The 26,205-nt window shown below is 64.1% G+C and overlaps 5 protein-coding genes across 5 annotated transcripts; 2 read left to right on the forward strand and 3 right to left on the reverse strand.

The window, feature by feature from the left end:
• Nucleotides 1–578: 578 nt before the first annotated feature.
• MNEG_3056 (hypothetical protein) lies at nt 579–1,756 on the forward strand (the record flags this gene model as incomplete). The annotated part of the gene is made up of 4 exons (XM_014048464.1): nt 579–717; nt 938–1,161; nt 1,381–1,440; nt 1,598–1,756. 4 exons carry the CDS (start codon nt 579–581, stop codon nt 1,754–1,756), a joined length of 582 nt encoding a protein of 193 aa, XP_013903918.1.
• A 795-nt stretch (nt 1,757–2,551) lies between these two features.
• MNEG_3057 (hypothetical protein) lies at nt 2,552–4,516 on the reverse strand (the record flags this gene model as incomplete). The annotated part of the gene is made up of 1 exon (XM_014048465.1): nt 2,552–4,516. One exon carries the CDS (start codon nt 4,514–4,516, stop codon nt 2,552–2,554), a length of 1,965 nt encoding a protein of 654 aa, XP_013903919.1.
• Nucleotides 4,517–5,387: 871 nt separating this feature from the next.
• MNEG_3058 (dual specificity phosphatase) lies at nt 5,388–12,701 on the forward strand (the record flags this gene model as incomplete). The annotated part of the gene is made up of 12 exons (XM_014048466.1): nt 5,388–6,029; nt 6,522–6,858; nt 8,318–8,378; nt 8,750–8,810; nt 9,079–9,175; nt 9,420–9,477; nt 9,749–9,855; nt 10,115–10,201; nt 10,425–10,580; nt 11,880–12,018; nt 12,219–12,327; nt 12,525–12,701. 12 exons carry the CDS (start codon nt 5,388–5,390, stop codon nt 12,699–12,701), a joined length of 2,031 nt encoding a protein of 676 aa, XP_013903920.1.
• A 499-nt stretch (nt 12,702–13,200) lies between these two features.
• Nucleotides 13,201–18,525, reverse strand: MNEG_3059 (hypothetical protein; the record flags this gene model as incomplete). The annotated part of the gene is made up of 7 exons (XM_014048467.1): nt 13,201–13,290; nt 13,525–13,596; nt 13,839–14,168; nt 16,189–16,367; nt 16,502–18,020; nt 18,242–18,319; nt 18,469–18,525. 7 exons carry the CDS (start codon nt 18,523–18,525, stop codon nt 13,201–13,203), a joined length of 2,325 nt encoding a protein of 774 aa, XP_013903921.1.
• An 850-nt stretch (nt 18,526–19,375) lies between these two features.
• Nucleotides 19,376–26,148, reverse strand: MNEG_3060 (DNA repair protein RAD50; the record flags this gene model as incomplete). Its single annotated transcript, XM_014048468.1, has 13 exons — nt 19,376–19,569; nt 19,910–20,082; nt 20,355–20,452; nt 20,744–20,848; nt 21,461–21,541; nt 21,859–21,947; nt 22,235–22,305; nt 22,722–22,819; nt 23,428–23,569; nt 24,009–24,185; nt 24,382–24,530; nt 25,105–25,242; nt 26,050–26,148. 13 exons carry the CDS (start codon nt 26,146–26,148, stop codon nt 19,376–19,378), a joined length of 1,614 nt encoding a protein of 537 aa, XP_013903922.1.
• Nucleotides 26,149–26,205: the final 57 nt, after the last annotated feature.

Raw genomic sequence — 26,205 nt, forward strand, 5'->3', positions numbered from 1 at the left:
GGTGGGTGGGGCTTCACGGTTGGGTAGGGACGGGTGTCGCACAGTGGCATGGGTGCGAGCTGGTGTCAGTGCGGGTTACAAAGGAGGGGTGAGGATCGGGTGGCGTTTTTGGAGCTCTGCGATTCTGTTCCGTCGTGGGTGGCCGTTTGAAACTCAACTCCACCGTAGCCACCCACCGGCGCATGAGCCTTGAATAAGTCACCTCAACTTGATGATGTTGGAAGATGGTGCTGCTGTGTAATTGATGTTTCCTGTGCGGTCCCTCAGGCGTACACCACCTGTTAGGATATGACATACACCAGCGCGCGTTGACCGCCCGTTTGACCACACAGTGAAGGCACGCACAGCGGCTTGCTGTTGGCGCCTGCTCATCATTAGTCCCCGCATGACCACATTTGATCACTTGTGTACGGTAATCAGCAGCCACGCGCTGCATGCCCGCGCCACCTGGAGTGGGCCTCCTCTGCGCTGGTCGGTCTTAGAACACTTAATCCGAGACTCAGCATCAGCATTTCTCGATTCTAGAGCAACCTGTGGAACAATCAAACACCCTAAAACGCCCGGGGGTGCGATAAATCATGGCGTCCACAGCCATCTGGCGGGGGCCGTCCGTAAAGGCCGCGTGCCGGCCCTCTGCACGCCCATTTTTGTCAGTATCAGTGGCTCCTACATACCGCGCGCAGCCCAGGGACGTCTGCAGGCGTGCTGCGGAGGAAGGTGCGCACGAGCGCCGCCCTGCGCGGCAAGCGCCGCGGCAGGCCCACATCGCTGCTTGGTGCTACTCCATTCGCCTCGAACCCTCTTGGGTTGGAACCCCAGGCAGCATGCCAGTGGGCAGCAGCCAATCCAGGACGCAAGCTTGACGTCGAGGGCGCCACCACCACCCGGCCGCGGCCCGACCCTGGCCCGTACAACTCTGCGTGCAACCCACCTGCAGGCGCCCCTGCAACAGCGCCCGCCCCAGCCGACGCCGACCTGCCCGCGCCCGCCGCCGCTGCCGCTGCCGCCGCGCCTGCGAACGACTGGAGCGACGAGGTCGTCTTTTATGAGGGCAGCGGGTCAAACATCGAGCTGGTGCTGTCGATCCTGCTGTCAGCCACGCTGATCTACGCGCCGCTGACGCTCGCGTCGGTCGGGCGGCGGCTGTGGATCACGATCAAGGTGGCCGTGGACGCGGGGAGGGGGGGGCGGCTTGGCGGGCGCTTTAGGGGACAGCGAGGCCGCTTTTGTGGGCGGATCTGGTCGCAGGCGCTCCGCAGCATAGGAACGGCCCTCAACAGGCATTCTAATGGCTGGGGGTCGTCGCATCCCCTGCGCTCAGCCTCAATCCCTGGTCCCGCGGCTTTGAGATCCGTAACAGCGCCTCTTCCTACCCCCTAGGTGACCAACAAGCGCATCGTCGTGACCAACACGTCCCCAGCCTTCAAAAACCAGACCCAGGTGGGCGGTGCGGCGCAGCAGGAGTTCACACCCACGTCGCTGTGCGCACAGGGCATGGCCACGCAATAGGAGGCCGCCAATCGCTGGCACACCGCTCCCCTCCTTGCATGCTCTTGGCCCCAATCCCGGCCCCGCCACGCGCGACACCCGCCCGCAGGTGGCGTTCTCCCAGATCAAGGAGGTGCGCATGGTGCCGCGCGCGTTTGGCGCGTGGGGCGACATGGTGGTGTTCCTCAAGGACAAGTCGCGGCTGGAGCTGGTGGGGCTGGAGCGCTGCGAGGAGATCAAGAGGCACATCGACAGCTACATCAGCTAGAGGGATCTGGCCGGCCCTCCAGCCTGCACTGCACCGGGTCGGCCGGGACCTGGCCGGCTGGGGTCCGCACATGTGCGCCCTCGTCGTGGCTGGGTGGCACCCTTGTTTGTGTTTAGAGGGGGTTTCTGAGCGATGCGTGTCTGGTGAGGGAGTGATGACGCGCGCCGTCACTTGCGGTGCGAGTGCCGCGGGACACCCAACGGCGAAGGATTGCAACGGCTTTCAACCGCAGTGCACGCGGCGATGCACGGCGCGGCCTTCGTGCGCAGCAGACCCACATTTTTGCCTGCCATTCATCGTGGCACTCTTGTGACGCTGCACGTTCACGCAATTTACTGTCAGTCTTGACCATGGTAAACTCTCAGTGGCATGCGGCAGCAGGAGGCACCGCTTCATCCAGGTGCCCTGGTGTCCAGCTGTGCAGGTTCGTTTGTGGGACGCCCAGGTCAACACCGCCGCACCCGATCCTGCGTGGCAAACCGCAGCTAGCCTTGAGAACGCGGCAGCGAACTCGCACCAGCACAATGGAATGCAGGCGAGCGCGAATGTTATATTTTGACGGGCCATGCCCTCACTGAAAGCCAGCCTTGACACAAGCGCCACCAGCCTGCCCAGACACCCAAAACAAGACATAGATAAACGCCCATGAGCGGCACCGCATGACGAAGGCCATGACTGTTCAAGGTGACTCGGGAATAAGGCCGGTGATCGCAGTGAATTGCAGCTCCCAGCCGCCAGTGAAGTGCCATCGACCCCGAAGCCGCAGCCAAACGAACGCGCGCCCGCCGTCGGCCCTCATTCCCGCTTCACAGACACCTCCGGCTCAATGATCTGCTGCTGCCGCTGGCCCCGGGCCCCCTGCTGCTCGTCCCGCCGCGCCTCCGGCCCAGCGCGCCCGTCCTCAGCCTCCAGGGGCCGCGTCCGCGCCACCAGCTGGGCGGCCGCCACGACGCCGTCGAGCACATACCACCGCGCCACGTCCCCCAGCCGCTCGTGCTCCTCCTGGCTCACCGCCCGCCCGTCCGCCCCGACAAACGCGGCCCCGCTGGGCGGCGGGCCGCCGAGTGCGGCGCAGAGCACGCCCAGGTGGCGGACGTAGCCGCCGCCGCGCGCGTCGCCGCCGTGCTGGTCGAACAAGGCGCGCTCCATGGTGCGTGCGGCCTCAAACGGGTCCACCGCGCAGGGCGGTAGCAGGTGGGCGGCGAGGCGGAGGAGGGCGGCGTCGCGCGCCGCGTCGCCGAGGGAGCGCAGCGGCACGAGCTCCTGCAGGAACTGCTGGAAGGGCTGCTGCTGCTGCTGCTGCTGCTGCTGCTGCTGCTGCTGCTGAAGCTGCGGCTGCTGCTTATGCTGCGGCAGCAGTTGCCCCGCGCCTGTGTTGCCCCGATTGGACACGATCGCACCGCCCGCGCTGCTGGGCAGTCGTGAGCGCGGTGGGGCAGGCGGAGAGGCCGGCCCGGCCGAGGTGCCGCGATCGGGCGGGCCCTCGCTGAGACGTGCCCGAGGCTGCTGCTGCTGCTGCTGCTGCTGCTGCTGCTGCTGCTGCTGCTGGGTTAGGCGCGGCTTGATGTCCCAGCGCTCCGACAGCTGCTTCACCGCCTCGTCCGCACCGCCGCCGGCCGGGTGCAGCGCCTGCATCGTCGCCAGGTGCTGCACCCACTTCCGCAGCACCACGCCCAGCGGCTGCCCTGCCATGACCTCCGCCGCCACGCGGGCGTCCTGCGCAGCGAGATCGCGCAGCGCGGGCTCCGCCTTTGCCATCAACTCCGGGAACCCGCGCGCCAGCTGCTCCTCAGCTTCCGCCAGCTGCCGCTGCGCCATGTCCATCTGCTGCTGCAGCTTCTTCACCGCCTGCTGCTTGGTCATGCGCTCCCTGACGAGCGCCATCAGCCCCTGGGTCGGCGCCTCCAGGTCGAGCGCGGCCTGTGCAAACGGCCGCTGCTCAGCCGGGTACGACGCCGGGTCGATTGGCGGTGGCGGCGGCTGCCGCTGCTGCTGCTGCTGCTGCTGCTGCTGCTGCTGCGTCGGCGGCAGCACTGGCGCGGCCGAGGGCGACTCGCTGCGCTGTGCGGCGATCGCTGCGCCTGCCGCGCCCCGCGTTGGGCGCGCCCTTCTCCCGCGGCCTGCCGTGTCGGGCGCCTCGGCTTGCTGCTCCTGGGCCTCGCCCCCTGCGGCTCCTGACGTCCCCTGGGGCTTGCGTCGCTGGCCGCCAGGGCGGGCACCCTTAGCGGGCACCTGCTTGGCCTGCTGGTGCGGCTGCTCTTTGTCCTGAGAGCGCTGGCGCTTGGGCCGCTTGACGCCCGCCTTTGGAGCCTCCCCATCATCGTGCTCCTCCCCGTCCTCTTCATTCCCCTCCTCGTCGTCACCCTCCTCCGCTTTGCCCTGCTGGGCCCCCTCGTGCCCCTCCTCTTCCTCGTCCTGCTTCTGCTGCTTCTGCTGCTGCCGCCGCGGCCGCTTCTTGCCGCTCTCTGCCAGCGCTGCCGCAGCGCCGGCCGCCGCCCGCCTGCCGCTGCCAGCCCGCCTGAGCGCAGCGCCGCGCCGCCGCGGCGGCGTGTCCCCCTGGTCGCTGCTGTCGCTGCCGCCCTCCTCCTCCTCATGGGCGGCGTCGTCACCGTGGTCGTCCTCCCCGCTGTGCGCCCCGCGCCCGCGGTCGCGGTTGCGCCCGGACCGCAGCCGCGTGCTGGCCAGCTGCGGCTTCTTGCCGGCCGTCGCCGGGTCGTAGGCGTCGGGGACGCGACGCTCCTGCTGGTTGCGAAGGCGCATGCTCGTGGTGCTTTGCAGTGCTGGCGCTGCAGCAGGTTGCTTCGGCTTGCTGTCGTGCGCAGGATGCCCCGTCTCCGGCTGATGTGCCAGCCCCAGATCTTTCGGGTGCCCCTGCTGCTCATTCTGCGCCGGCTGCTGCTGCTGTGCCCCTGGGCCCCCCTCAACCGTCAGTTCCTGCTGCGCCTGCTGCTGCCCCTCATGGTTGGGCTGTTCGCCCGATGCTGCCTCCAATGCGGCGGGCGCCGCGGAAGCATGGGTGGTTTCTTCCGCATGGAGCTTTGCTGGGGCAAAGTTATCGTGCTCCGCAACAGGAACACCTTTCTGCAAGCGGGCGCGTTAAGACATGGCGGCCAAGTAACGCGTTGCAGGGTGCGCTGAGCGCGCCGCATGAGGCCCGACAACACAGGGCATAGTTCTTGACAGCACCACAGCACGGCGGGCTCCAGATCAGTCTCCATGATCGAGTTGCATCCATTGACAACGACAGCGCCGGGAGGCAGGGTGACGGCACTCACGGTTTGCAAACTCAAAGTTTTGCGGAGCGGCTGCGAGTCCTCATCCGCCTCGTCCTCTGACATAGGGCTTGGCTGCTGTTGCTGCGGTGGCTCCTCTTTTGACTCCATTTGGTCCCGTCGAAGGGCGCGTCGACCAGATCAGCACCACGCTGATCGGCAAAGACAAGCAAGTCTCCTAGCCCTTCATATTTATTGGACAGGAAAATACCGCATCAAATCCGTGTGATGCAATCAGGACGCAGTTGGTATCAGATCAATTAGTCTTTCGGCAACAACGGCTTTGCTAAGCAGCAGCTGCACTGCAAGCATTGGCCGTGACCCCATTGGCATGAAGCAAAGCTGTGTGCGGTTCCCATATGCTGAAGCGCGTGTTCGACCCGCCGCCACGGACGCTCGACTCGAGCGCCTTTGAGGCGCTCCTGGCCAAGCGCACGCTTGCCGAGCTGCGTGCAGCCGTCCAGGACGGAACCTTTGAGGCCGCTCAGCGGAAGGCCTTCAAGCGCGGGCGCGCTGTCACATGCTCGGCATCGTCCGGGAGCGAGGGCGTGAGCAGCGGCGGCGGAGCCGTTGGGGGCGGCGATGGCGCCAACAGCGCGATCAGCGGCGGCGCCAGCGCCGGCGGCTCGGGCGCCCGTGCTAGCGGCGGCCACGGCGCGGGCGTCAGCAGCGCGCGGGGGGCCAAGCCACGGCACGAAGGCGGCGGCGGCGGCGGCGGCGGCACCGGCGACTGCACGGCCGCCTCGGGCCCTGGCGTGCACCACGGAGATGGCGGCAGCCCCACTGAGCCCCAGGTTGACCCCGAGTGGCAGCGCCAGCAGCTAGCTGCGGTGCAGCGGGAGATCGAGGAGGAGCAGGCCGCCAGCCGCGAGGATAAGCGGGCGGAGCGGGCGCGGCTGGCGGCGGAGCAGGAGGCGGCGACTGCTGAGCTGGCGGAGCTGCGGGAGCGGCTGCAGGGCATCAAGGGCGAGAAGCACGAGGCGGTGCAGCAGCTGAAAAAGGTAGGCTCAGGGTGGGCTGCCAACCAGGCTGTTTGATTTGTAATCGCGAGTCGCAGCATAGAGGTGACTTGTCTTCTGGCTGGGGCTGTGCACGCAGGGGCATGCATCCTCCCTGCGCCACCCCAAAAATTTTCAAGCCGTGTTCTAGCAGCTTGTGCGCCTTGAAGCATCAGAGGGGCGCTCATAATTGCATTGAGGGCGCTTGCGTGTATCTCTTGCAGGTACTGCAGATTGAGCAGGAGGCGCAGCGGCAGGCAGCCCAGGCGGCTCGGGAAGCTGCTGCCCAGCAGCAGCGAGAGCAACAGCAGCAACTCTTGCTGCAGCAGCAGCAGCAGCAACGCGAGCGCGAGCGCGAACGCGCCGCCGCACAGGCGCTGGCGCAGCAACAGCAACAGCAGCAGAGGCAGTGGCAGCCCTCAGACCAGCAGCAGCATGGTCCAGGGCTCCAATCGCAGCGGTCGGCGCCGCCCGGCTTCCTTGCATCACCTCAAGCGCAGCAACATCAACATCAGCAGCCAGGAGGGCATGGTGGGCATGGCCCCAGCTGGCGAGGTGGCCCCGCAGCGCCGCAGCCGGCCGGCGGCGGCGGGCGCGGCTGGGTGGGCGGCCCAGACGGCCACCGCGGCGGCAGCGGGCCTCCTGATCGCTCTGGCGGCCCTGCGGGCGCAGGAGGCCGTGGCGCTGGCCCCGGCCCAGGCGGCCAGCAGTGGCAGCAGCCGCTGCCACCACAGCAGCGGCGGCCTCCGGCCTTGCCACCTGGCTTTAGCGGCGCCGGCGCCGGCGGCGGGGTCGGGGGCGGGGCCGCCAGCGGCGGCGTTGGTGGCGGCGGGTGGGGCAGTGGGGGTCCGGGCCGGGGCGCGACTAGCATGAGCCGCTCGCAGAGCCTGCAGCTGCCACGGACCCCCAGGGGCATGGATGCCGAGGAGGGGGAGGCGCTGCCGACGTCCCCAGGCTGGGCCCCCATGCCACGCGGCGGCGGCCCGTCCCCGCGCGACGGCCCTGGTGGGGCTGGAGGGCCAGGGCAACACCCGGGGCAACAAGGGCCGGGGTGGTATGGGGGCCGCGGATATCCAGGTGGCGGCGGCGGCGCTCCGCACTGGGGCAGGGGATCATTCGCAATGCGCGGGGGCCGTTACGGCGGCCGTTTTGGGCCCTGACTACGTAACCATTCCTTGATATGACACTGCAATTGTGAGCCGCATCTCATGGCTGCCTTGCAATGCAACAAACTGGCTGCTTCAATGACCTCCGTGCATGATATTGGATGCGAATTGTGTAATCTGGAGTCCTCTGCACGCATCAGAATACCTCTGGCACGCTGCATTAAGGCAGCACGTGGCCTGGGCTCACCTCAGATACTGCCGGCCGAGGCAAAAGGTGAGGCGTCTCGAGAGGGGCAGCACGGAGTAAGACAACGAGCAAATGCACAATGCAGCAATGATGTGGTCGGCTCCGCAGTAGGAGGTTCGACCCTGCAATCGGGGGCAAGGAACATTGACGCATTGCGCCCAAGGCTGAGCTCAGGTTGAGCTCGAGCGGTGCGGCGGTTTCGCCAACACCATCAGGCGACGCCCTGGCGCATATCGTAGACGCACTCGACCGGCTCAGTGGCCAGGATGGTGATGCGGGATAATGAGAGAACAACGTATCCAAGCATTCCGCCGCTGCCGGAGTAGATGAGCTAAGATCGACAGATCCGGGAAGGACCGATCTACGGTATGTGGTTGCCTGATCAACACGCACATTCAGATGAGCCTTAAGACAGGCCGCTAAGTCATCCAGACGCTCCACGCACCAAAATCCCGACGGAGGCAAAGACTCTGCTTGGGCTGTTCTTACTGCTTTGTCTGAACGCATACAAGAAGGATCGTGTGGATAAGCACGCTGACAGCCTGGCGCACGCCGAGTGTCGCGCCTGTGAGACGTGCTAGCGCCGCGCGACGCGCTCTGCAGCCGAACAGCGCTGACGTCCGCTTCGATGAAGGGCAAGCGAGAGCGGGAGGAGGCGTGCAGCATCTGTGGACACTACCATGACGTGAGCACCTCAGACAGTGGGCGGAGGGTCGCACACGTGGCCAGATCACCCCCGCCTCGTGCAAGCGGCGCCTTTTCTGTCTTGATCGCGGCCAGCTTGTTCGGCGATGCTGTCCACACCTGCTCAAGCGCCCGCCCCCATCCCCGGCACACACAAACATTGCACTCATCCTGGTGCACGCTCTGTCTCGCTTTACAGTACGAGGGCGGGGAGCCGTGCAAGGTGTGCGGCCACGTCCTTGCTGTGTCAACAGCGGGGCGACCAGAGACCGTCATGCCCACCACTGTGGTTCCCGGTTTCCTCTACCTGGGCAGGTGAATTACCAGCCGCAGTAGCTCTTGGAAAGAACGCAGCGCAGTCCGCCGTTGGTCCTGCCATGGCGTGGGCCGGCAGATGCAGTGGGCGGGTATAATGAGCGGCGGGCGGTGGGGCGCGCGTGCAGCGGCATGCGGTACAAATGCGCGCATGTACACAGGCATCCAAGCATGCACGCATGCGCGCACACCACCTGGTGCATGCGGTGGTCCAGCTGCCAACGGGCACACATGCATGAGAGTCCTTAGTCGATGGCGCCCAGGTTGCCTTTGCATGAGCCATGCCCGCAGTCCACCCAGGTGTCCCCGCTTCTTGCGGATGCCATCATGGACCCATGCGTCGCCGCCCGCACCCCGCATGCCTCTCACAGCTACGACACCGCGTCGCGCCAGGAGCTCCTCAGGGCCATGCAGATCACAGACATTCTCAACGTGAGGAGGGGTCGGCCACAGCTGTGGGTGTGACTGCGCTTGAAAGGTGTGTCAGCTGGTGCATGCGGCTTCGATGCCGGGGTGGCTTGGATGGGTGGACGGGGCCGAGGTGCATGCTTGACCCGTCATAATGTCACAGCCCCAGCACAATTTTAGGGCGCCGCGCGAATGCATCAGGCCGCAGCACGCATACGGCTGCCGGATAATACCCTGCAGCCGCATGCACATCTGACTGATGCTGTCGTTTCTGGTGGCGATGCCCCTGCAGACTGTGCCCAGCTGCCAGCCACTGTTCAAGAACACATTCAACTACCTTACAGTGTCAACCGCACCCCCAGAGTTTGAGCAGTGCTTTGAGTTTTTGGGTGCGCTGGCTGACTCGTATGCAATTGCATGCAGGGACGCGCTCGCTCGTGTAAGCCTGCTGCGGTAACAGGCACGCTTTCCGTGCGGCTTTGCCCCTTGTAAAGCGAGGTGTTGTCTTGCTGCACGCTCTTTTATGCCATTCGGTCATGCAGCTCCCCTGTTTGAAGCCGCCACACCTCCATCACTGACTTGCCGGTTGCTCTGCCGCCGTGCACCCTTGCATCGCCCTCCACTGCCCCTCAGACAAGGTCAACAGCGAGAACAAGCGCGTCCTGGTGTACTGCATGAGTGGCGTGTCGAGGTAGGAGGGCAGGGCAAGCGGCAAGGGTGCCTGCGATGCGGGCTGCGGCATGCCCGACTGCTGTTGCGCCGAAAACCCGCTCCTGCGGGCCGGTAGCATGCGCCTCCTGAGATTGCCTTGCATGCACCCGCCTCCCCTTCATGCGCTTCGAGGACCATGCCTCCTTTCCTGTTGCCCAGTCGTACAGACTCCACGGATTCACCTGTCCTTCCCATCCTCCACACTGATCCACCAACTGGTCCCGTGTTGACCACCCACACACCCACACCAGGGGCCCCGCGGTGGTGATTGGCTACCTCATGAAGCTCCGCAACTGGCGGCTGGTGGAGGCCTACAAATGGGTCAAAGACAAGCGGCCCCTGGTCAACATATCGCAGGGTGCGCTCATTTCCGCATGACGGGGGCGTGGGGAAGTCCGGCAGCCTGAATGGGTGAAAGCCTACACGGATATCTCTTGGCTTGCAAAACGTTTGCAGTGCCACTCATGCTGAGCCATCTTTCAAACGCCGCCGTGACGCGCGGGCCGTGCGCAGCGGCGCTGGTCAAGCGCTTCAGCAGAGGAGAGCCCGCTGCCCTGACCGCACTCCGGCCAAACTCATTGGCTTTGCCCCATGTCTTGTCCCACGTTGCCCTGCAGGGGACACCAAGCGGCTGGTTGACCTGGAGATGCGGCTACACAACTCATGCTCGGTGCCCTTTGGCTTTGCAGCCGTCAGCCTGCCAGGTGCGCTGTGGCACGCAACCGGGCTCAAATTTGCCTTGGCTGCAGTACCCGTGTCTGTGCTGTCCCAAGTTGGACGCGCTTGCAGAGATGTGCAGGCAGCAGACACATTGGGGCGGGGGGGGGGGGGGGAGTCCGGGGTGCTTCTGGATGATGACAGCCACCCAAGGAATCCAGGCCTGATGCCGTCTTGCGGGCTGCTGAAGTGACCCCGTCTCACCCGCAGGTTCGCTCGTCCCGCAGCAGCAGCAGCATACACACGCACAGGAACAACAGCAGCAGCAGCAGCAGCAGCAGCAGCAGCAGCAGCAGGCACACGAGCAGCAGCAACAGCAGCAGCAGCAGCAGCACCTACAGATGGCGCCGGCGGGGTCGTCACCAGGTGAGCGGCTCGTGCGGGCCCACCATGCACGCCGCCAGGCCGGTCCTGCTTCACTGCAGCTGCTGTGGAGGCGCATGCAATGCCCAGCCACTGCCTGGCGTTTTGTAAACTGCGCAAACGTGCACTGGCGTGTGATGCACGGTTTGTTTTCGCAGGAGGCATCTTTGGAGGCAACCAGGTGCACTGGAACACAGGAGCAGGCAGCTCGCCAGCGTTCGCATTGCACAGTGGAGCGGGCGCCACGTCACCCTTGAGCGGCGGGTTTGTGTTTGGTGGGGCTGCTGCACCGGCACAGGCGCAGTTGCACCCGCAGCATCACCACCATGAGCATACAAGCGAGATGGAGACATAGGCTAACGGCCTCATTGGGGGCGCACATTGTGAGTGACCTCACGCGCAGCCATGGCTTGATGTCAGGTGCCCCATCAGATACGACTCGTGGGGATTATTCCAAGCGTGGAATTCTGCGGTGTTGCCCTGCAACTCGAGCCTGGCTTTTGAAGCTCGCGCTGTGCGCTGACATGCAGCAGCGCCTGCAGCCGTGCATTGTGTCATACATGGGCTCACTTCCTTGAGAGGCAACGCCCCCTACACGACAGGCAGGTGCCAATGAGTGTTCAGCCTGAGTCGTGCTTGCACGCGCACCTCCGGCTCGTCTACTTTCAGCCATTGGACCTTGGTGCATGACCTTGGTGCAGGAGCTTGCCTAATGTAGCTTGTGTATGTATGCATATTTACGGTTCTTTACGGGTGTGCTCACCCAAGGCCTTGCACGTCCTGCCAATCATGGTCTACCCCAGTAAGCAGTCCAAGTGATGGGCCAGCAAGTGGGGTTGGACAGGGAACTGGAGAGTAGCTTTAGCCCAATGTGTTGCTGTCGTGCTGCGTGTGTGCGACAGCCATGCAGTTGAGTGCTGATGCTCGCAGAGGAGGCCACAGCCGCAGCCAACCATCGTGGGTGCAAGCACTCCGGGACGCTGCGTTGCGTCACTGGAGCGGACCAAGTCAAATGCCTCCTGTATGGCACACTGCAGGCACTGTCAATTTCCCATTCCAAGCGCGAATCAAGTTTGCTTTGTGTCGTACGGCGCCCTATTCCGTCACGACAACCATCCCGCGGGTTTGCGGCAGCCTCAAACACTTGATCTCGTTTGCAGGACTCTTGCGAGCTGCTGGTTGTCCCAAACACCATGCCATTAAAATCAATGTTTCAGCAGCAGCCTCTGCAACGCCTGCAGCTCTGTTCAGGGCTCGCCGTGCCAGCGGCGCTCTCGCACCGACGGCGTGCGCACCCCGCAGCAGCAGCTGGCGGCGAAGACGCCTATGGCGGCAGCAGCTACTACAGCAGCAACCTTGGGGCCCTCTCACGCACGGTGGCCAGGGACGCGCCCTCAGCTGAGATTGATCCGTACGGTCAGCAGCGAGTTTCAGTGGACAGGTGCGGCCACAAACGCCACCCGCGCGTCCCCTCGCGCACAACAGCCGACTCTGGCCAACGGGTCCCGCCACGCATGTATGCACAAGCCTGTCCAACACGTCATACTCGGCAAACATTACCAGTCCCACCCTTTCATCGCACTATGGTGCAAGCACCGCTGACCGGACCCTGTGATCAACTCGTTACTGCTCCACCCGCAGCTTCGCCAACCGCGGCTTCGCCATCGACGGCGGCACTGCCTTTGTCAACGTCGTGCTCCTGCTGCTTCTGTTTGGCCTCTCTTTTGAGCGTATTTTCGGCCTTGACAAGGTGGGAGGCGGCGCACCTGATGCGAATGCGCGTGGTAATCGGCCGCTGCTGAAGCCGGCGCACAGTGCATTTCACTTGCGCCTGACTCCCCCACACTCTTCCCCCCCTTGGGCGCAACAAAAACAGCACCACGCAGCTGCGCAGCCCATGCAGCAGACACTCCCCTTCGCCCCGCGCACGTACGCCCGCCTTGCAAGGTGATAAACAATGCGCTGCGGCGCTGGAAGGAGTCGCGTGTCGAGGGGCGGCGCTACGAGGTGTACGATGCGCGGCAGCAGCTGGAGAGGCAGTGGAGCGGTGATGAGGACGGAGCGGGCAACGCCGGCTCAGACAGGGGCCCGCGCCGCCCGCCGGGGCCGCCAGGGGACAGCTGAGATCGGACCCGTGCAGGGGTGTGGCTCAGTCTGGCTGACATATTGCTTTTTCTTGTGCTTGGAGTGCTCTTTTACGGTAATCCATTGGGCGGCGACAGGTCTCGAATGCAGGTTACAAATCTTCGCCGGCACAATGCAGTGAAGTCATAATAATAATGGCCAGGCACGATTCCAGCAGCGCAACGAACCGCGCCCCGCACGGCCCCGCAAGTGGCAGGGGCTCGTGGCAGCAGACGCCTGTATCGTGGGTGCATCTGAGGAAGTGGAGGTGCAGCTCCTGATAATACAAATGCAAAATACACAGGGGATCACGTCGCTTCCAAACACACGTACGAAACTCTCATGGGAGGACACACTCCTGACAGCCAGACGACAAACGTTGACGAGCTGCAGACCCGGGCGCCGCCACACGACTGCTTAGCCGATCACCACCGCCTGCAGCTGACCGTTGGGGAAAGGGGAAAAAGAAAATGAAGGGATTGATTCAGCCGCACTGGCCCTACTGCTGCCGCCGGCTGCCGCGATTGCTTCCGGCCGACACGTCCCAGACGGCAGTCCAGCGCACGCCAGACAGCTTCACGCCAAAAACCTGCACACGGGCAGCCGAGAGGGGCCGATGAGGGTTACTAGAACATCGAACAGAGGCTACCCCCACCACGCCGCTACTGGCCGGCGCCAAAACAGTCCAGGCGAGCGTCGGGGCTGCCGAGTGGGCGCCGAGCACCGTGGGCCGAGAGTCCCATGCGCAAACTCTGGGGTGACATGCTGCCCATCCGCAGCAGAGGGGTGAGGCACCCAACATCTCCCCGGCCCCTGGACCCACCAGCCACAGGCCCATGATAATACAGGCCACGGAGCCCTTGGGGCTGTCCCCAAACACATTGTCCAGCAGCGACTGTTCAGGGGTAAAAGAGGAAGCGTAGGATTGTTGTATGTTGATGCGTTGGAGCGAGAGAAGGACTGAGCGCTGCACTGGGCACGAGCAACGTGAGCGAGCCCAGCACAAGCCACTCTTGCGCCGCGCCCTGTGGCGCTTCCGATGCGGCTGCGCCGCGCGCATCCCGCTCCTCTGCAAGACCGACGGGCAAAAGGAGCCGCCCTCGGAAGCCGTCGCGCATGCAGCTGTCTTGCCATCACCTGCACGCCCCGCTCGTAGCCAATGAGCGCCACCATGAACAACACCGTCAGCCCAATCGTGGGCAGGTCTGCCTCCAGCCGCCGCTCCGCCTCGACCAGCCACCGCGGCAGACGCAGCGCTGCAGGCGGCCAAGCTGCGGCGTCTGCGGCGGCAGGGGCGCGGGCCTGCGACGTTGCGTCTCGGGCGGCGCTGCTGCTCACGCCGCCGGCCTGAGGCGCTGGGAGCTCCGGGCTCGCAGCGCCGTCCAGGCGGAATGAGTCCTCGAGGCGGCGCTTTTGCTGCTCCTCAGACGCCTGCTCCGTGATAGAGGGCGCTGGTGCTCGCACAGCCTGGCGCGCCACCACGGGTGGTGGACGGCGGCGGAGCGCGCGGGTCACGGGCGCACCGCCCTTGGCTGCATGCGGCCGCAGCGACCCTGTTTGGAACCCTCCCCGTCCCATTCAGTTTAAATCAAAGACTAGCCGCCGGTGCGCACGTTGGCCGGTCTAGTCACTGATCGACGCGGGATTTCGAATTGTGAATGGATGAATGTCTGTCAGCGACAAAACTGTGTGTACCAGTATCACAGGAGAAAATTAGAAGAAAAACACTTACTTCTCGACACTTGACCATATGATGGCCATGCCGCTGGAGCAAACGCATCAGCACGGCGAAACGCCGCCCCCCGCCTGCGTAGAGTGACAGGAAGGCGCTCACAGTGTCACAAGCCACCATCATGCGCTGAATTCATTGGCCAGGCTTCTGGTATGTGATCTGTTTGAGTAGGTACGGGCAGGGATACCCCAATTGCATTGAGCACTCCGCTGTTTGCGGCACACTTGCCACTTTGCGCCCGGCCCCTGAGAGACAGTGACGGCCGACTACGATTTAAGGTAGTTGAAGTTTACATATATTTTGACCGTGGAAGTACTCAAAACCCCACAGAAGCCAAGAGTAATGCACGTGCATGCCTATTTTGCCTTCCATCAATGACTCAGCGTCCACGTCCACAACACCCACCATCTGTCACGGCGTGATAGCCTGCAAAAGGCAGGTGGGCAAAGGGACTGGGAAGAGCATGAGGTCGTGTCCTTGACATCCCTTGGAGGGTCCAATTAAGTACTTCACAACTGAGACGCACAAGCCTGAGTGGAACCGTCACGTTATGCCAACTCTGAACGGCTCACTCGCGTCGCCCGCCCCACCAAACCCCCATCGCTGCGCGGCATCCACCCCCGCAGCGTTGAACTGCGGTTGTCTGGGCGGCTGCGGACGCCATGCGGGAGTTCGCACGACGTCCGCAGCCTAACCCCCGCCGCTGCCCCACTGCTGCAGGACCCCCGAAGGGGCCCCCAGCCAGGGGCGGCAGAGGAGTTTGTAGGCTTTCCACGTCTCTTCTGTCCCCAACAAAGGGGCCCCAAACTCTGCTTTGCTTTGCTTTGCTTTGCTTTGCTTTGCTTTGCTTTGCTTTGCTTTGCTTTGCTTTGCGTTGCTTTGCTTTGCTGTGCTGTGCTTTGCTGTGCTTTGCTTTGCTTTGCTGTGCTTTGCTGTGCTTTGCTTTGCTGTGCTTTGCTGTGCTTTGCTGTGCTTTGCTGTGCTTTGCTGTGCTTTGCTGTGCTTTGCTGTGCTTTGCTTTGGGTTCCGCCACAGGCGTTAGCCGCCCCTGTCTAAGTGTGCCTCTAAGTCTTATGAGTTGGCTTAGTTCTAGGGGTCTAGGTCGGCGTTGTCGCAGGCAGACGGCGTTGTCGCAGGCAGTCGGCGTTGGCGCAGGCAGTCGGCGTTGTCGCAGGCAGTCGGCGTTGTCGCAGGCAGACGGCGTTGGCGCAGGCAGACGGCGTTGTCGCAGGCAGTCGGCGTTGGCGCAGGCAGACGGCGTTGGCGCAGGCAGTCGGCGTTGTCGCAGGCAGACGGCGTTGTCGCAGGCAGTCGGCGTTGGCGCAGGCAGTCGGCGTTGTCGCAGGCAGTCGGCGTTGGCGCAGGCAGACGGCGTTGTCGCAGGCAGACGGCGTTGTCGCAGGCAGTCGGCGTTGGCGCAGGCAGATGGCGTTCGCGCACTGCCACGCAGGCATCACCAGTGGGCGAAGGCGTGGCGCGGGCGCGTGGAGTAGACTCGCTGCTCGCTGCGGCAGTAGGAACGCTGCACAGCCGGTGTCCTGACAGGCTCCCATACACCCTGACGGTTTGTCGGTTTGCGGAGCGATTGGTTAGGTGCGCCCCAGACTGTGGCAATAGGGCACACTCAGTCAAGTTCAGAAGCAAATGCAGGACAGCAGGTCAGCGGGCCAAGTGAGAGCACAGCCGGCCAACATGCCCCCACGCCACTGAGCCCTGTGCCTTGAGAAGATGCGGCACCTCACAAGCCCTTCTTACCTTGGGCTCGGGCTCAGGGATGACGATGTCGGTGATTGGCCTCAGCACCGGGTAGGGCGCCAGCATGTGGGGGTTGACAGCGCCGGCGAAGCTCAGGGTGGGCAGCTGGGACATCGTCGGCGACTCCTCAGGCGCGTCAGTCATCGTGACATCCCCGTCATCACCCGCGCCTGAAGGTTCTGTGGGTGTCAGGTGAGAGGTGACCGAGCAGTGTTGGTGAAATAGTTGCCAATACTACAACGGCTTAAAAGTAATCAGCAGGTCCAATGGCAACTTTGGGCATGCAAGGAGCGGCTGCTTGGTGACCACTCACCGACACAGGATGGGGCCAGTTGTTGGAACTGCTGCTGCTGCCAGAGCTGCTGCTGCTGCCAGAGCTGCTGCTGTTGCTGCTGCCAGAGCTGCTTCTGCTGCTGTTGCTGCCAGAGCTGCTGCTGCTGCTGCTGCTGCTGCTGCTGCTGCTGCTGCTGCTGCTGCTGCTGCCAGAATTGCTGCTGCTGCCAGAGTTGTTGCTCCTGCCAGAGCTGCTGCTGTTGCTGCTGTTGCTGCTGTTGCTGCTGCTGCTGCTGCTGCTGCTGCTGCTGCTGCTGCTGCTGCTGCTGCCAGAATTGCTGCTGCTGCCAGAGTTGTTGCTCCTGCCAGAGCTGCTGCTGTTGCTGCTGGTGCTGGTGCTGGTGCTGGTGCTGGTGCTGGTGCTGGTGCTGGTGCTGGTGCTGGTGCTGCTGGTGCTGCTGGTGCTGCTGGTGCTGCTGGTGCTGCTGGTGCTGCTGCCTGACCTCATCATCCTCCCACCAGTACCAGCCCTCCATGGGGGTTGCCTCATCCTCCTGCAGCCTGAGGCCAGCGACGCCGCCAGTGATGGCCCCCAGCGCCTCTGCATTGGCGCGCGCACGCTGGCAGCCGCTGCTGGTCTCGTCGTCGTCGTCATCGTCGCTGAGGTCAAAGGTGAACACAGGTGCGCGGATGCTGACACTGCGCACCACCTCTCGCGGCTGGTAGGGCACAGAGGGCAGCGCGTGCGCGGGTGCCGGCGCAGGCACAGGGCAGCACGGCGCTGGCGCTGGCGCAGGAGCCGGGCACACGGTGCAGGAGGGAGGCGCACTGGTGCGCTTGGCGGTGGCGCGGCGCACCACAATGGAGGCGGAGCCTGCGACGGCGCTGACCATGCTCACGGCGGCGCTGGCGGCGCTGCCGATGGCGGCCGCGACGGCGCCCACCGCTGCCTTGGGCAGGTCCATAAAGCGGCGCTTCGCCCGCAGCTGCTGCTCCTCCTCAAACTCATCGCGGGGCTTGTTGTCCTCCTGCTCCTGCTGCCAGAGCTGCTGCTGCTGCCAGAGCTGCTGCTGCTGCTGCTGCTGCTGCTGCTGCTGCTGCTGCTGCTGCTGCTGCTGCTGCTGCTGCTGCTGCTGCTGCTGCTGCTGCTGCTCCTGCTGCTGCTGCTGCTGCTGCCTGGGGGGCTGCTGAGACAGGCTGAAGGTGATGGGCGCGGGCGCAGTGGGCAGAGGGCTGGGTGGCGCCGCCGTCTTCCAGCTGCTGGTGCTGATGCTGCTGTCCACCTTGATGTCCTTGGGCAGCTTGATAGAAATCTTGGGCCTGGGCTGCGGGGCGTTGGGGGCGGAGGACGGCGGGGCGGAGAACGGCGCAGACGCAAAAGCGGCGGAAGAGAACGGCACAGACGCAGAGGCAGATGTGAAGTTAGAGGAAGAGGCAAATGTGCAGTAGGCAAGTCGAGACTTGATCGGGGGGTTCCCGATCGTGACAGCGCTGTAGTAGTCAGGGGTGGACGCCTCCTCCTTGGTCACGGGGACGGTGGAGGGGGTGGGCTTGGTGGCCTGCGCATGGTGGAGGAAAGAGTGTGCATGGTAGAATTATGAGTGGTGAGGCCCATCTGGAGTCGGGGCAGGGCATGTTTCCACGGCATGCGCCGATCGTGGTGCCTGCTGCCGCTGCACACTGCTGCGTCAGCGGCGGGACGTGCGCGGCGCCGAGCGCGGCGCCCTGCTGCCACGAGCGCCCTGAGCGCACTCTTCATATGATGCAAAGCCATTCGCACCTTGTCTACGCCCTGCTGGGACGCACACGCTGGCCTGCCGAGGGGCTTGCCGATCAGGGGCCTCGCAAACGAGCGGCTCTGCGGTCGAGGATGCAAGAGTGTGTCAGGATCATGCATCCAAGAGATTTGATGCGTGAAGGGGCCCGCTCCGCGTTACCACGCGAGAAGCTTTGGATTTAATCGCGACGGTTTGACCGCGCGACCCCTGCCCTCGCCCAGGCTCTCACCTGAATGGACAACGTGGAGTTCCTAGAATGTTGGCTCGAAGCCAGGGAATGCGCCATAGCGGCGGCGGGGGTCCTTGCGGCGCTGCGACAACACTTGCTGCTGCGTCGTCGGTGTTTGCGTATGTGGGGTTGTGGGGTGGGAGGGGCATTCAACACTCGATGATGTTGATGTGAATGATTTCAAGCGATGATCAGGATTAAGTAGGGAAGCGATCTGGGGGTCAGCATCCCTGCAGCTCCTCAGGTGCTTGCCAGGTTCCGCGGATGCGCGTGGTGCTGCGCAGCGCTGGTGCGGCTTAGCGTCGCTGTTGCGTTGGTATGCCGCCATGCGGATGTTTCCTGTGCCAAAATGGAATCATTCGAAGACACTAGCTTGGCCCGTTCCTTGGCCGGCCGGCACGCAGCGCCCTGCCATGCTGCTGCTGACAGCGCTGCTGTTGTTCACACCACTGCGTATTGGGTGATGGTGCATTCAGATCGCAGGAAGGCTCACCGGCGCGTGCTTGCCGAATGTGCGCCAATAGAACTCAACTCAATCACAACTTTACGCCACTGCTGTGCAGCATCGCTTGTTGAGTAGCAAGGCAAGCGTCGCCCTGCAAACTCCCCAGATCATTGTGGGCACCACGGTCACAAATGTGCCACTGCACACAATAGACAGGTGAGGGACGTCGCATGCGCATTCATTCTCACACTACCCACAATAGTCAAGAGAGGACACAGATTGTGCTGAACCTATTCCGACACACATTCGTACACACACACACACGCACTCACACACACAAAAACTAGTGCTATTTGCCCTTGCCACTGCAATACACATGCACGCACATGCAAGAGCGCACGTGTGCACACACGCACACCCACACGCATGGGCACACATCTGCAAACAAGCCCCTCCCCCCTGTCACTCGTTTATGTCCTCCTGCGCGACGTGCGAGTGCTGCGCCTCGTCCTTGGTCACGCGCCACAGGAACTCGGCGTGCTGCCGCGTGCCGATGAGGGAGGCGAAGGTCTCGTCGTGGGTGATGACGATGAGCTGGAAGTTCTCCTGGTCGCGGCGGGTCGCCATCACGGTGCGCAGCGCCTCCGCCAGGGCGGCTGCGGGGGGGAGGGGGGGGGGGTTGAGGGTGGTGCGCGGACGGCGCCGAGGCAGGAAGTTGTTTACTCTACTCCAGCCGCGTTCGTGAGGAACGATCAGACTGAGGCGGGGCGGCTTCATGGGAAGGCACAGCGCCTTGACGGAACAGGCGGACCAAACGCTCAACAGACGCATGGGCTTTGCCTTGCAGGCCCCGCGCGAGAGGGCGCCCGCCCCACCCCCAGGGTGGCGGCCCCTCAGCCAGGAGCCCCCCGAAGCCGCACCCTGCACTAGACACCATCCCGCGTTTGCCTGTCCCGGCCCGCCCTCTTCGCCCCCGCCCCCTCCCCGCTGCCGCACATGCGTTGGCGGCGTCCAGGTTTGTGGTGGGCTCGTCCAGTGCGAGGATGCCACAGTTGAGGCAGAAGGTCTCGGCCAGCGCCAGGCGGATGATGAGGGACGCCAACACCTTCTGGCCCGCGCTGCAGCGGCCCCGCATGTCCAGCTCCACGCCGCCGCTGTACATCACCACGCTGTCCAGGGGTTGGGGCGCGGCATGGTGGCGGAATGGGTCGTGAAGATTATGGTTCGACCGCTTTGCGTGTGGTTGCGAAGGGGCGGTCCCTGACTGCCGTGTCTGGCAGAGGCGAGGTGCAGGTCGGCAGTGCAGCAATCGCTTAAGAGGGGCGCCTGGCCAGCATGCGGGCACGCGCCACGAGACCTGACAAGCCCCTTGGGAGCGCAGGGGCCTGATGAGGCGCGCTCGCCGCGATGGGACCCTTCGAAACGGGGCTGGCGCGCACACCGGTAGTTGTAGGACCGCGCCCCGTCAGCGTCGGCCTTGATCTGGATGTAGTCGATGTCCTGCCCCCGGTAGGTCTTCTGCCACAGCTCCTTCACGGTCTGAGGAGGAAGGGGTCGGAGGCAGGTGCGGGAGGAAGGGGAATGCGACGGGATTAGGGGGCATACGGCGGAGATGCAGCGACGGTTTCAAATTGATGATGTGTCATAGTGATGGCATGGAAGCTGGGGGAGGGGTTGGCAGGTTGGGGGGAGGCTGTAAGGCCCAACAACATTTGGGCAGAGAGGAGGCGGGCACAGTCGCAACCGCATGTGGATTTGTGAGGGGGCAAGGCCTGCCGCCATGCCGCCCCTTGGCCCTGGAGTGCATCACAGGCGCGGCCGCCGGCGCACCCTGTTGATGTCTGCCATCTTTGTGGTGTGGAACGTGAGCAGTGCCTTCTCCAGGGCCCTGTGGTATTTGTCCAGGTCATCACACGCCAGCTTGGTGGTGGACACCTTCGGGGGGGGGGGGTGAAGGGGAGGGGGTTGTGGGCTGCGTGGTGCGGCTGTGGACGCATGGCATCTTGATGGAGTGTGTTGCGCGTGCGAGATGTGCGGGCGTGTGTGTACGTATGTACGCACACGTATGTATGTGTGTGTGTGCATGTGTGCGTGTGTTTGTATGTGCATGTGTATGTATGTGTGTGCATGTGTGTTCGCGTCGATGCTTCAAGAATGGATGCCGTACAATCAGCCTGCAAATGCCTGTTGCCATCGAGGTTCGATACAAGCGACCGGAGAACGAGCTGCACAATCTCCCCTTTGGCACCGTCCCATTCAATAGCTAGAAGCCCCCAAGAACGGCCGCCGGCAACTTGGGCACCAAGTGAGCGCGTCCCCGCAAGTTGCGGCGGATCATAATGCATGGCGTGTGAAGTGCCACCTAGCCCCTCGCATGACCCGCAAACCCATGCACCCGAACCGGCCCCGACCGCGCCTCCCGGGCGCTTCCCGCCATCCCTTCTCATACCACCCAATAGAACAGACATCCGCTTTGGGGGATCGGCACCCAATAAAACAGACGTCTGCTCTCCCACAATCGGGAGTGCCCGTTGAAATAGCCCTCACCTCCACCATCATCATCTTGGTCTTCAAATCAATGTTGTTGTACATGGGCTGGGACAGCTCAACCTCAGCCTGGCGCATGGTCTGGTTGGGAGGATGGGGGGCAGGCCAGGTCGGGAGGGGGGGGGTCGATGCCGGCACTAGTGGCAGGAACTGCAAGGCAGAAGCCTGCCAGCGGCGACGAAGCCAACCCTTACTACAACGGCAGCCCGATCACCACACAGGGCCCCCTCTGCGGGAGCGGCCGTGCATGGCGCGCGGCCCCGGCCCCACATCCCGCCGTGTCCTGCCGCCGCCGAAACGCGCACTGGCGTCCGACGCTCACACCATGCTGCGCACCCCCCTCTCGCCGCACCCGCCCCTTGCCCAGTCCCCCCATACAACAGGGCCCCCAGCCGCACCTGCCGCTCCACCTCCAGCCGCCCCTTGACCCTGTCCTGGCTGCTGCGCAGGTCGTCCCTCTGCCGCCGCTTGTCCTCAAACGTCCTGTCTATGGCCTTCAGGTCACCAATCTGATATTTTATTCGAAGGATGCATGATTAAGTGGGTGAAGCAGCCAAATTCAGGGGGTGATCTGGGGGCAGCAAGGTGGTGTGGTGTACGAAGGGGGGCTGGATGCAAGGAGGGTCAGTTGCAGCGCTTCCGTGACCAATTCAGCGGGCCCGGAGTGTGCCAAAGGTCCATGCAAATGCAGACGTGGCTGTGCGACAGACAGCCCCCTGCCCAGCTCGTGGGCCGGTGTGGTGTAGCGAAGCAACGTTCAGGCTATTGCCGCACGCGCCTGCTGCTTCTGCTCTTGCAACCGCGCCAGGCTGGCCTCCAGCTCCCGCTGCTTTGCCTCCGTGCGCCTGGGGTGCATGATGATGGGATTTTGGGTTTGGGGTGCAGGCCAGGTGTGGTGTTTTGCAGGGCGTCGGGCTTGCGTTGTCAGGAAGAGGTTGGGTGAGCGCAGGGTCGTCACGCGTGATTGTGCACGTGTGTGTGTGTATGTGCGGTGGGATGATGGGGGATAAGCACACAACCTTGACTCGAGCAAGGGCGATCAGGAGGAATGGCACTGTGCAGGGGGAGATGGCCCTGAAGTCTGAGCAGCTGCGGCCTGCTGCCACACAGGGACAGCTTAGCGTCGAGCAGGGCAACTCATCTGCAGCTCCACCTTGAACACACGAGTGCACGCGCACACACCCACACACACGCGCACACACATACACACACACACACACACTGACACACGTGCGCGTACGCACACAAGCTCTGTCCCCACCTCGAGTCCAGCACCGCATGTATGTCGCGCCGTGTGTCGCTCATCTCCGCTATTGAGCCCTGCTTCTCCTGGAGGGCCGCCTCCAGCTCACTGGTGTGCTGGGGTGGAATGGGGGGTGGGAGATGGTTGAGATAGGTGGGGGGGGTGTGGTGAGGTGAGGTGTGGTGAGGTGAGGTGTGCTGTGGTGTGGTTCGGGGTACTACGAGGTGGTGCCAGGTATGGCGAGATGGGGACTCGCAGATTCAGGGTGCTTGAGTGGGACAGGGGGGAGGAGCGGGCCTGCTAGCGCCTGCGTGCGTGTCCCGGCCAGGGTTGATGCGCATCCTGTGCGATGGCAAAACCTGCCAGGCTGGAGGTGATGAGAGGAGGGGCTGGCAGGCTGGGCACGCCTGGAACTCGCACATGGTTCGTTTGCACTTGGGGCAATGCCGCGGCAGGGGCGCCTGGCTTGGTCTGGGTGGCCTCACGCCCCACCCTGAGCTCTTGCCATCACCGGCAGCCCCGTGTCCGACACTGCACGCGACATGTCACCTGCATCTACAGGTCACCATCTCCATGTCTCTCATTCCTGCACACACCCCACCCCACTCAATCCACCCATGACACAGGATAACCCAAATCGCACCCCCCTCAATGCCAGGCACACCATACCCATGCACGCACGCACGCACACGTGCACACCAGAGCGCCCGATCGCCCCACCCACCTTGTGCGCGTCCTCTATGCGCCTGTTGAGCGCGTCCAGCTCGCCGCTGGTGCGCGCCAGGTCAGCGCTGCGCCCCGCGGACAGGTACTCATCCACGGGGCGGCAGCGCGCCGCCACCTGGTCGCGTGCCGCCACTGCCTCCCTAGGCGGTTGCAGGTCATGTTTTGAGTGGTGCACAAGAGAGATGTTGGGGGACCGGGTATGTGGGGGCGGGAGGGCTGGCAGCCGCACTGCCAGATAGGGATGAGGCCATGTGAGCCGGTCCAAATCCCAGCAGGATCCATCAATATAATCGCCAGCCCCACATTCAGAGCGCCCAACACACTGCCAATATACGCCCAAGGCTGCCTGGGGCGTCGGGACCCCAGGCAGCCGCGGCAGTTGCATGGCAATGCCGCAACCTGAGGGCGGCATGGGGGACAGCATTCACCCCACGGCGCAGCGCCGAGCTCCGCTTCCACCCCGAGCAGGTCACGAAACCGGCCGTTTGCGCTAAAATCCTTCCCTGACCCATGTCAGATACATGCCGCCAGCTGCCACCCGTGCGCGCGCTTGCGCGCAAGGCCGCCGCCGCGCATTACCTGATCTGGGAGTCCAGCGCGCCCTCGCGCTGCGCCGCCGCCGCGCGCGCCGCCGCGCGCTGCTCCACCGCCGCGTCGCGGCTGGCCCCGAGGGGCGCGAGGTCGCGGCCCGCCGCGTCGATCGCCGCCGCCGCGTCGGCCTGCGCAGAAATGGGGGGGAGCGCGTGCCGCTGTCGGCTGTGGGTGCCCTCAAAACCACGTCTGCTGCGCCCTCGGAGCCACAACCAAGCCGGAGCACCAACCCACTTCAAGGCAACACACGCCACTTAACGCCGGCCATTGCCCGTGGCTGGTGCGTCTCAGCCACCAAAGCCACAGCACGTCCAGTAAAGTCGCGGCTGCTCGCTCCGCCCAATCCCATCATGAACCCGACGAGTGGGGGCGCGCCTGCTGCTGCCCGATGTCCTCCAGCCGCCGCTGCAGGTCCGCGCGCCGCTTGGCCGCTTCTCGCAGCTCCGCCACCCGCTGGCGCAGATCCCCCAGGGCCAGGGACATGGCCAGCACCTCGTCGCGCGCCCTGCCCTAAAAATGTGGATGCATGAGAGGCGCGAACATGAAGCCAAGCGCGGCGCTGCTCAGACTCATCCCCTGCCCCTTTTCCTACTCTCACTTTCACATATGCACCCACACAAAAACAAACGATCTCATCCGCACGCACTCCTGGAAACACACACGCTGGAAGCAGGGATTTGCAGAGAAAGAATACATCCCTGGGTCTGCACCCCCAAAGACCCATCTTACACATGCATGTGCAAGCCCCCTCGTTCTTACCTCCTTCGTGGGTAGGGTCTCCTTGCGCACCACCAAAGCACCCCCCCCTACACACTCACGTACAAGCAACCTTCCATCCCCACCTGCTTCTTGAGCAGCATGGCCTTGTTCACCCCCAGAATCCGTCCTGACACATGCATAAGCAAGTTCCCCCACGCTCCCCACCTCCTTCGTGGGCAGGGTCTCCTTGCGCACCACCAAAGCAACCCCCCTACACGCTCACGTACAAGCAACCTTCCATCCCCACCTCCTCCTTGAGCAGCGTCTCCCTGTGCACGCCAAAGGAACCTCTCGATAAACCTGTGCGCGAGCCCCCCCTTCTCACCTGCTTCTTGAGCAGCTGGTCCCTGTCGTACTCCTTGTGGTGCCGCTGATTCTCCAGCGCACTCAGGTCCTCGTCCACGTCGGATACGCTGCGGCCCGAGGCGGCGGAGGATGCCGCGCGGCGCTCCATCTCGGATACCTGATGGGCGGGAGGGCAGGGTGCGGCGTGTGTGTGTGTGTGTTTGGGGGGGGTGGGTGTAGGTGTGTGTGTGGGCGCTTGCGTCCATACACGTGCATACTCAATTGTGTGTGATTGGTGCCGAATTTAGTGCTGGCAGGTTGGTAAAGGCAGGTCTAATGCACCAACCCACCAGCCCTGGACCCAGGCTACCACGTCAGGTGGCCCAGCCTGACGAGGCCGGGCTGTCCACGTTATCTGCAGCGCAGGGGCTGCGCGCTGCACGGGGTGCGTCTGCTGTGAAGCAGCCCCAAGCGGCGCGCGGGGGCGCTGCAGCTGCCCCACCGCCAGCCCCAGCCAGGCGCCCCCCTCCAAAATCCTACCCAGACACGTCAGCCTGCGAACCTGCCAACGGTGTGAAAACCCCCGCCCCAAAGCCTTACACACGGCAGCCCAGCTCGCAAGTGGCCCCGAATTGCACACCGTCAACTAAGCCCATGCTGGTCACGAAACAATCTCAACTTCTTGCTCTGACGGCGCCGCGGCCCCTGAACCTCTCCCCCCCCTCCCGAAAGTCCCCAGCTCCCCATCCTGCCAACCCCCAACAAGTCGGCATGTTCCTCCTCTTGCGCCACAGCCCGGTCCAACAGCACCCAGCCCAGACCCCCCAGACAAGGGCGCCCTACTCAAGCGCCCATCTCCCTCAAACTCAAATTCATGCGGTGAGGCCTCCCTCCACAGCGCCAGCACGCCGCCACTGATTGCGCTCCGCCAGGCAAGTGCGCCCGCGCCGCCCCTGGCACCCCCCTCTGTCGACCATGACCGCACCTGCTTCTCCAGGTCCGCCACGGCCCTGTCCAGCGCCGCCGCCTGCCAGCCCAGGTCCCCCACCAGCCGCGAGCTGGCGTCCAGCTCTGCCGCCGCCATCGCCTCGTCCTCCAGCAGGGTCTGGAGCTGCGGGGGGGTGAGATGAGGGGAGAGGGG

This window comes from Monoraphidium neglectum (assembly GCF_000611645.1).
Source record: "Monoraphidium neglectum strain SAG 48.87 unplaced genomic scaffold scaffold00370, whole genome shotgun sequence".
NCBI lineage: Eukaryota > Viridiplantae > Chlorophyta > Chlorophyceae > Sphaeropleales > Selenastraceae > Monoraphidium > Monoraphidium neglectum.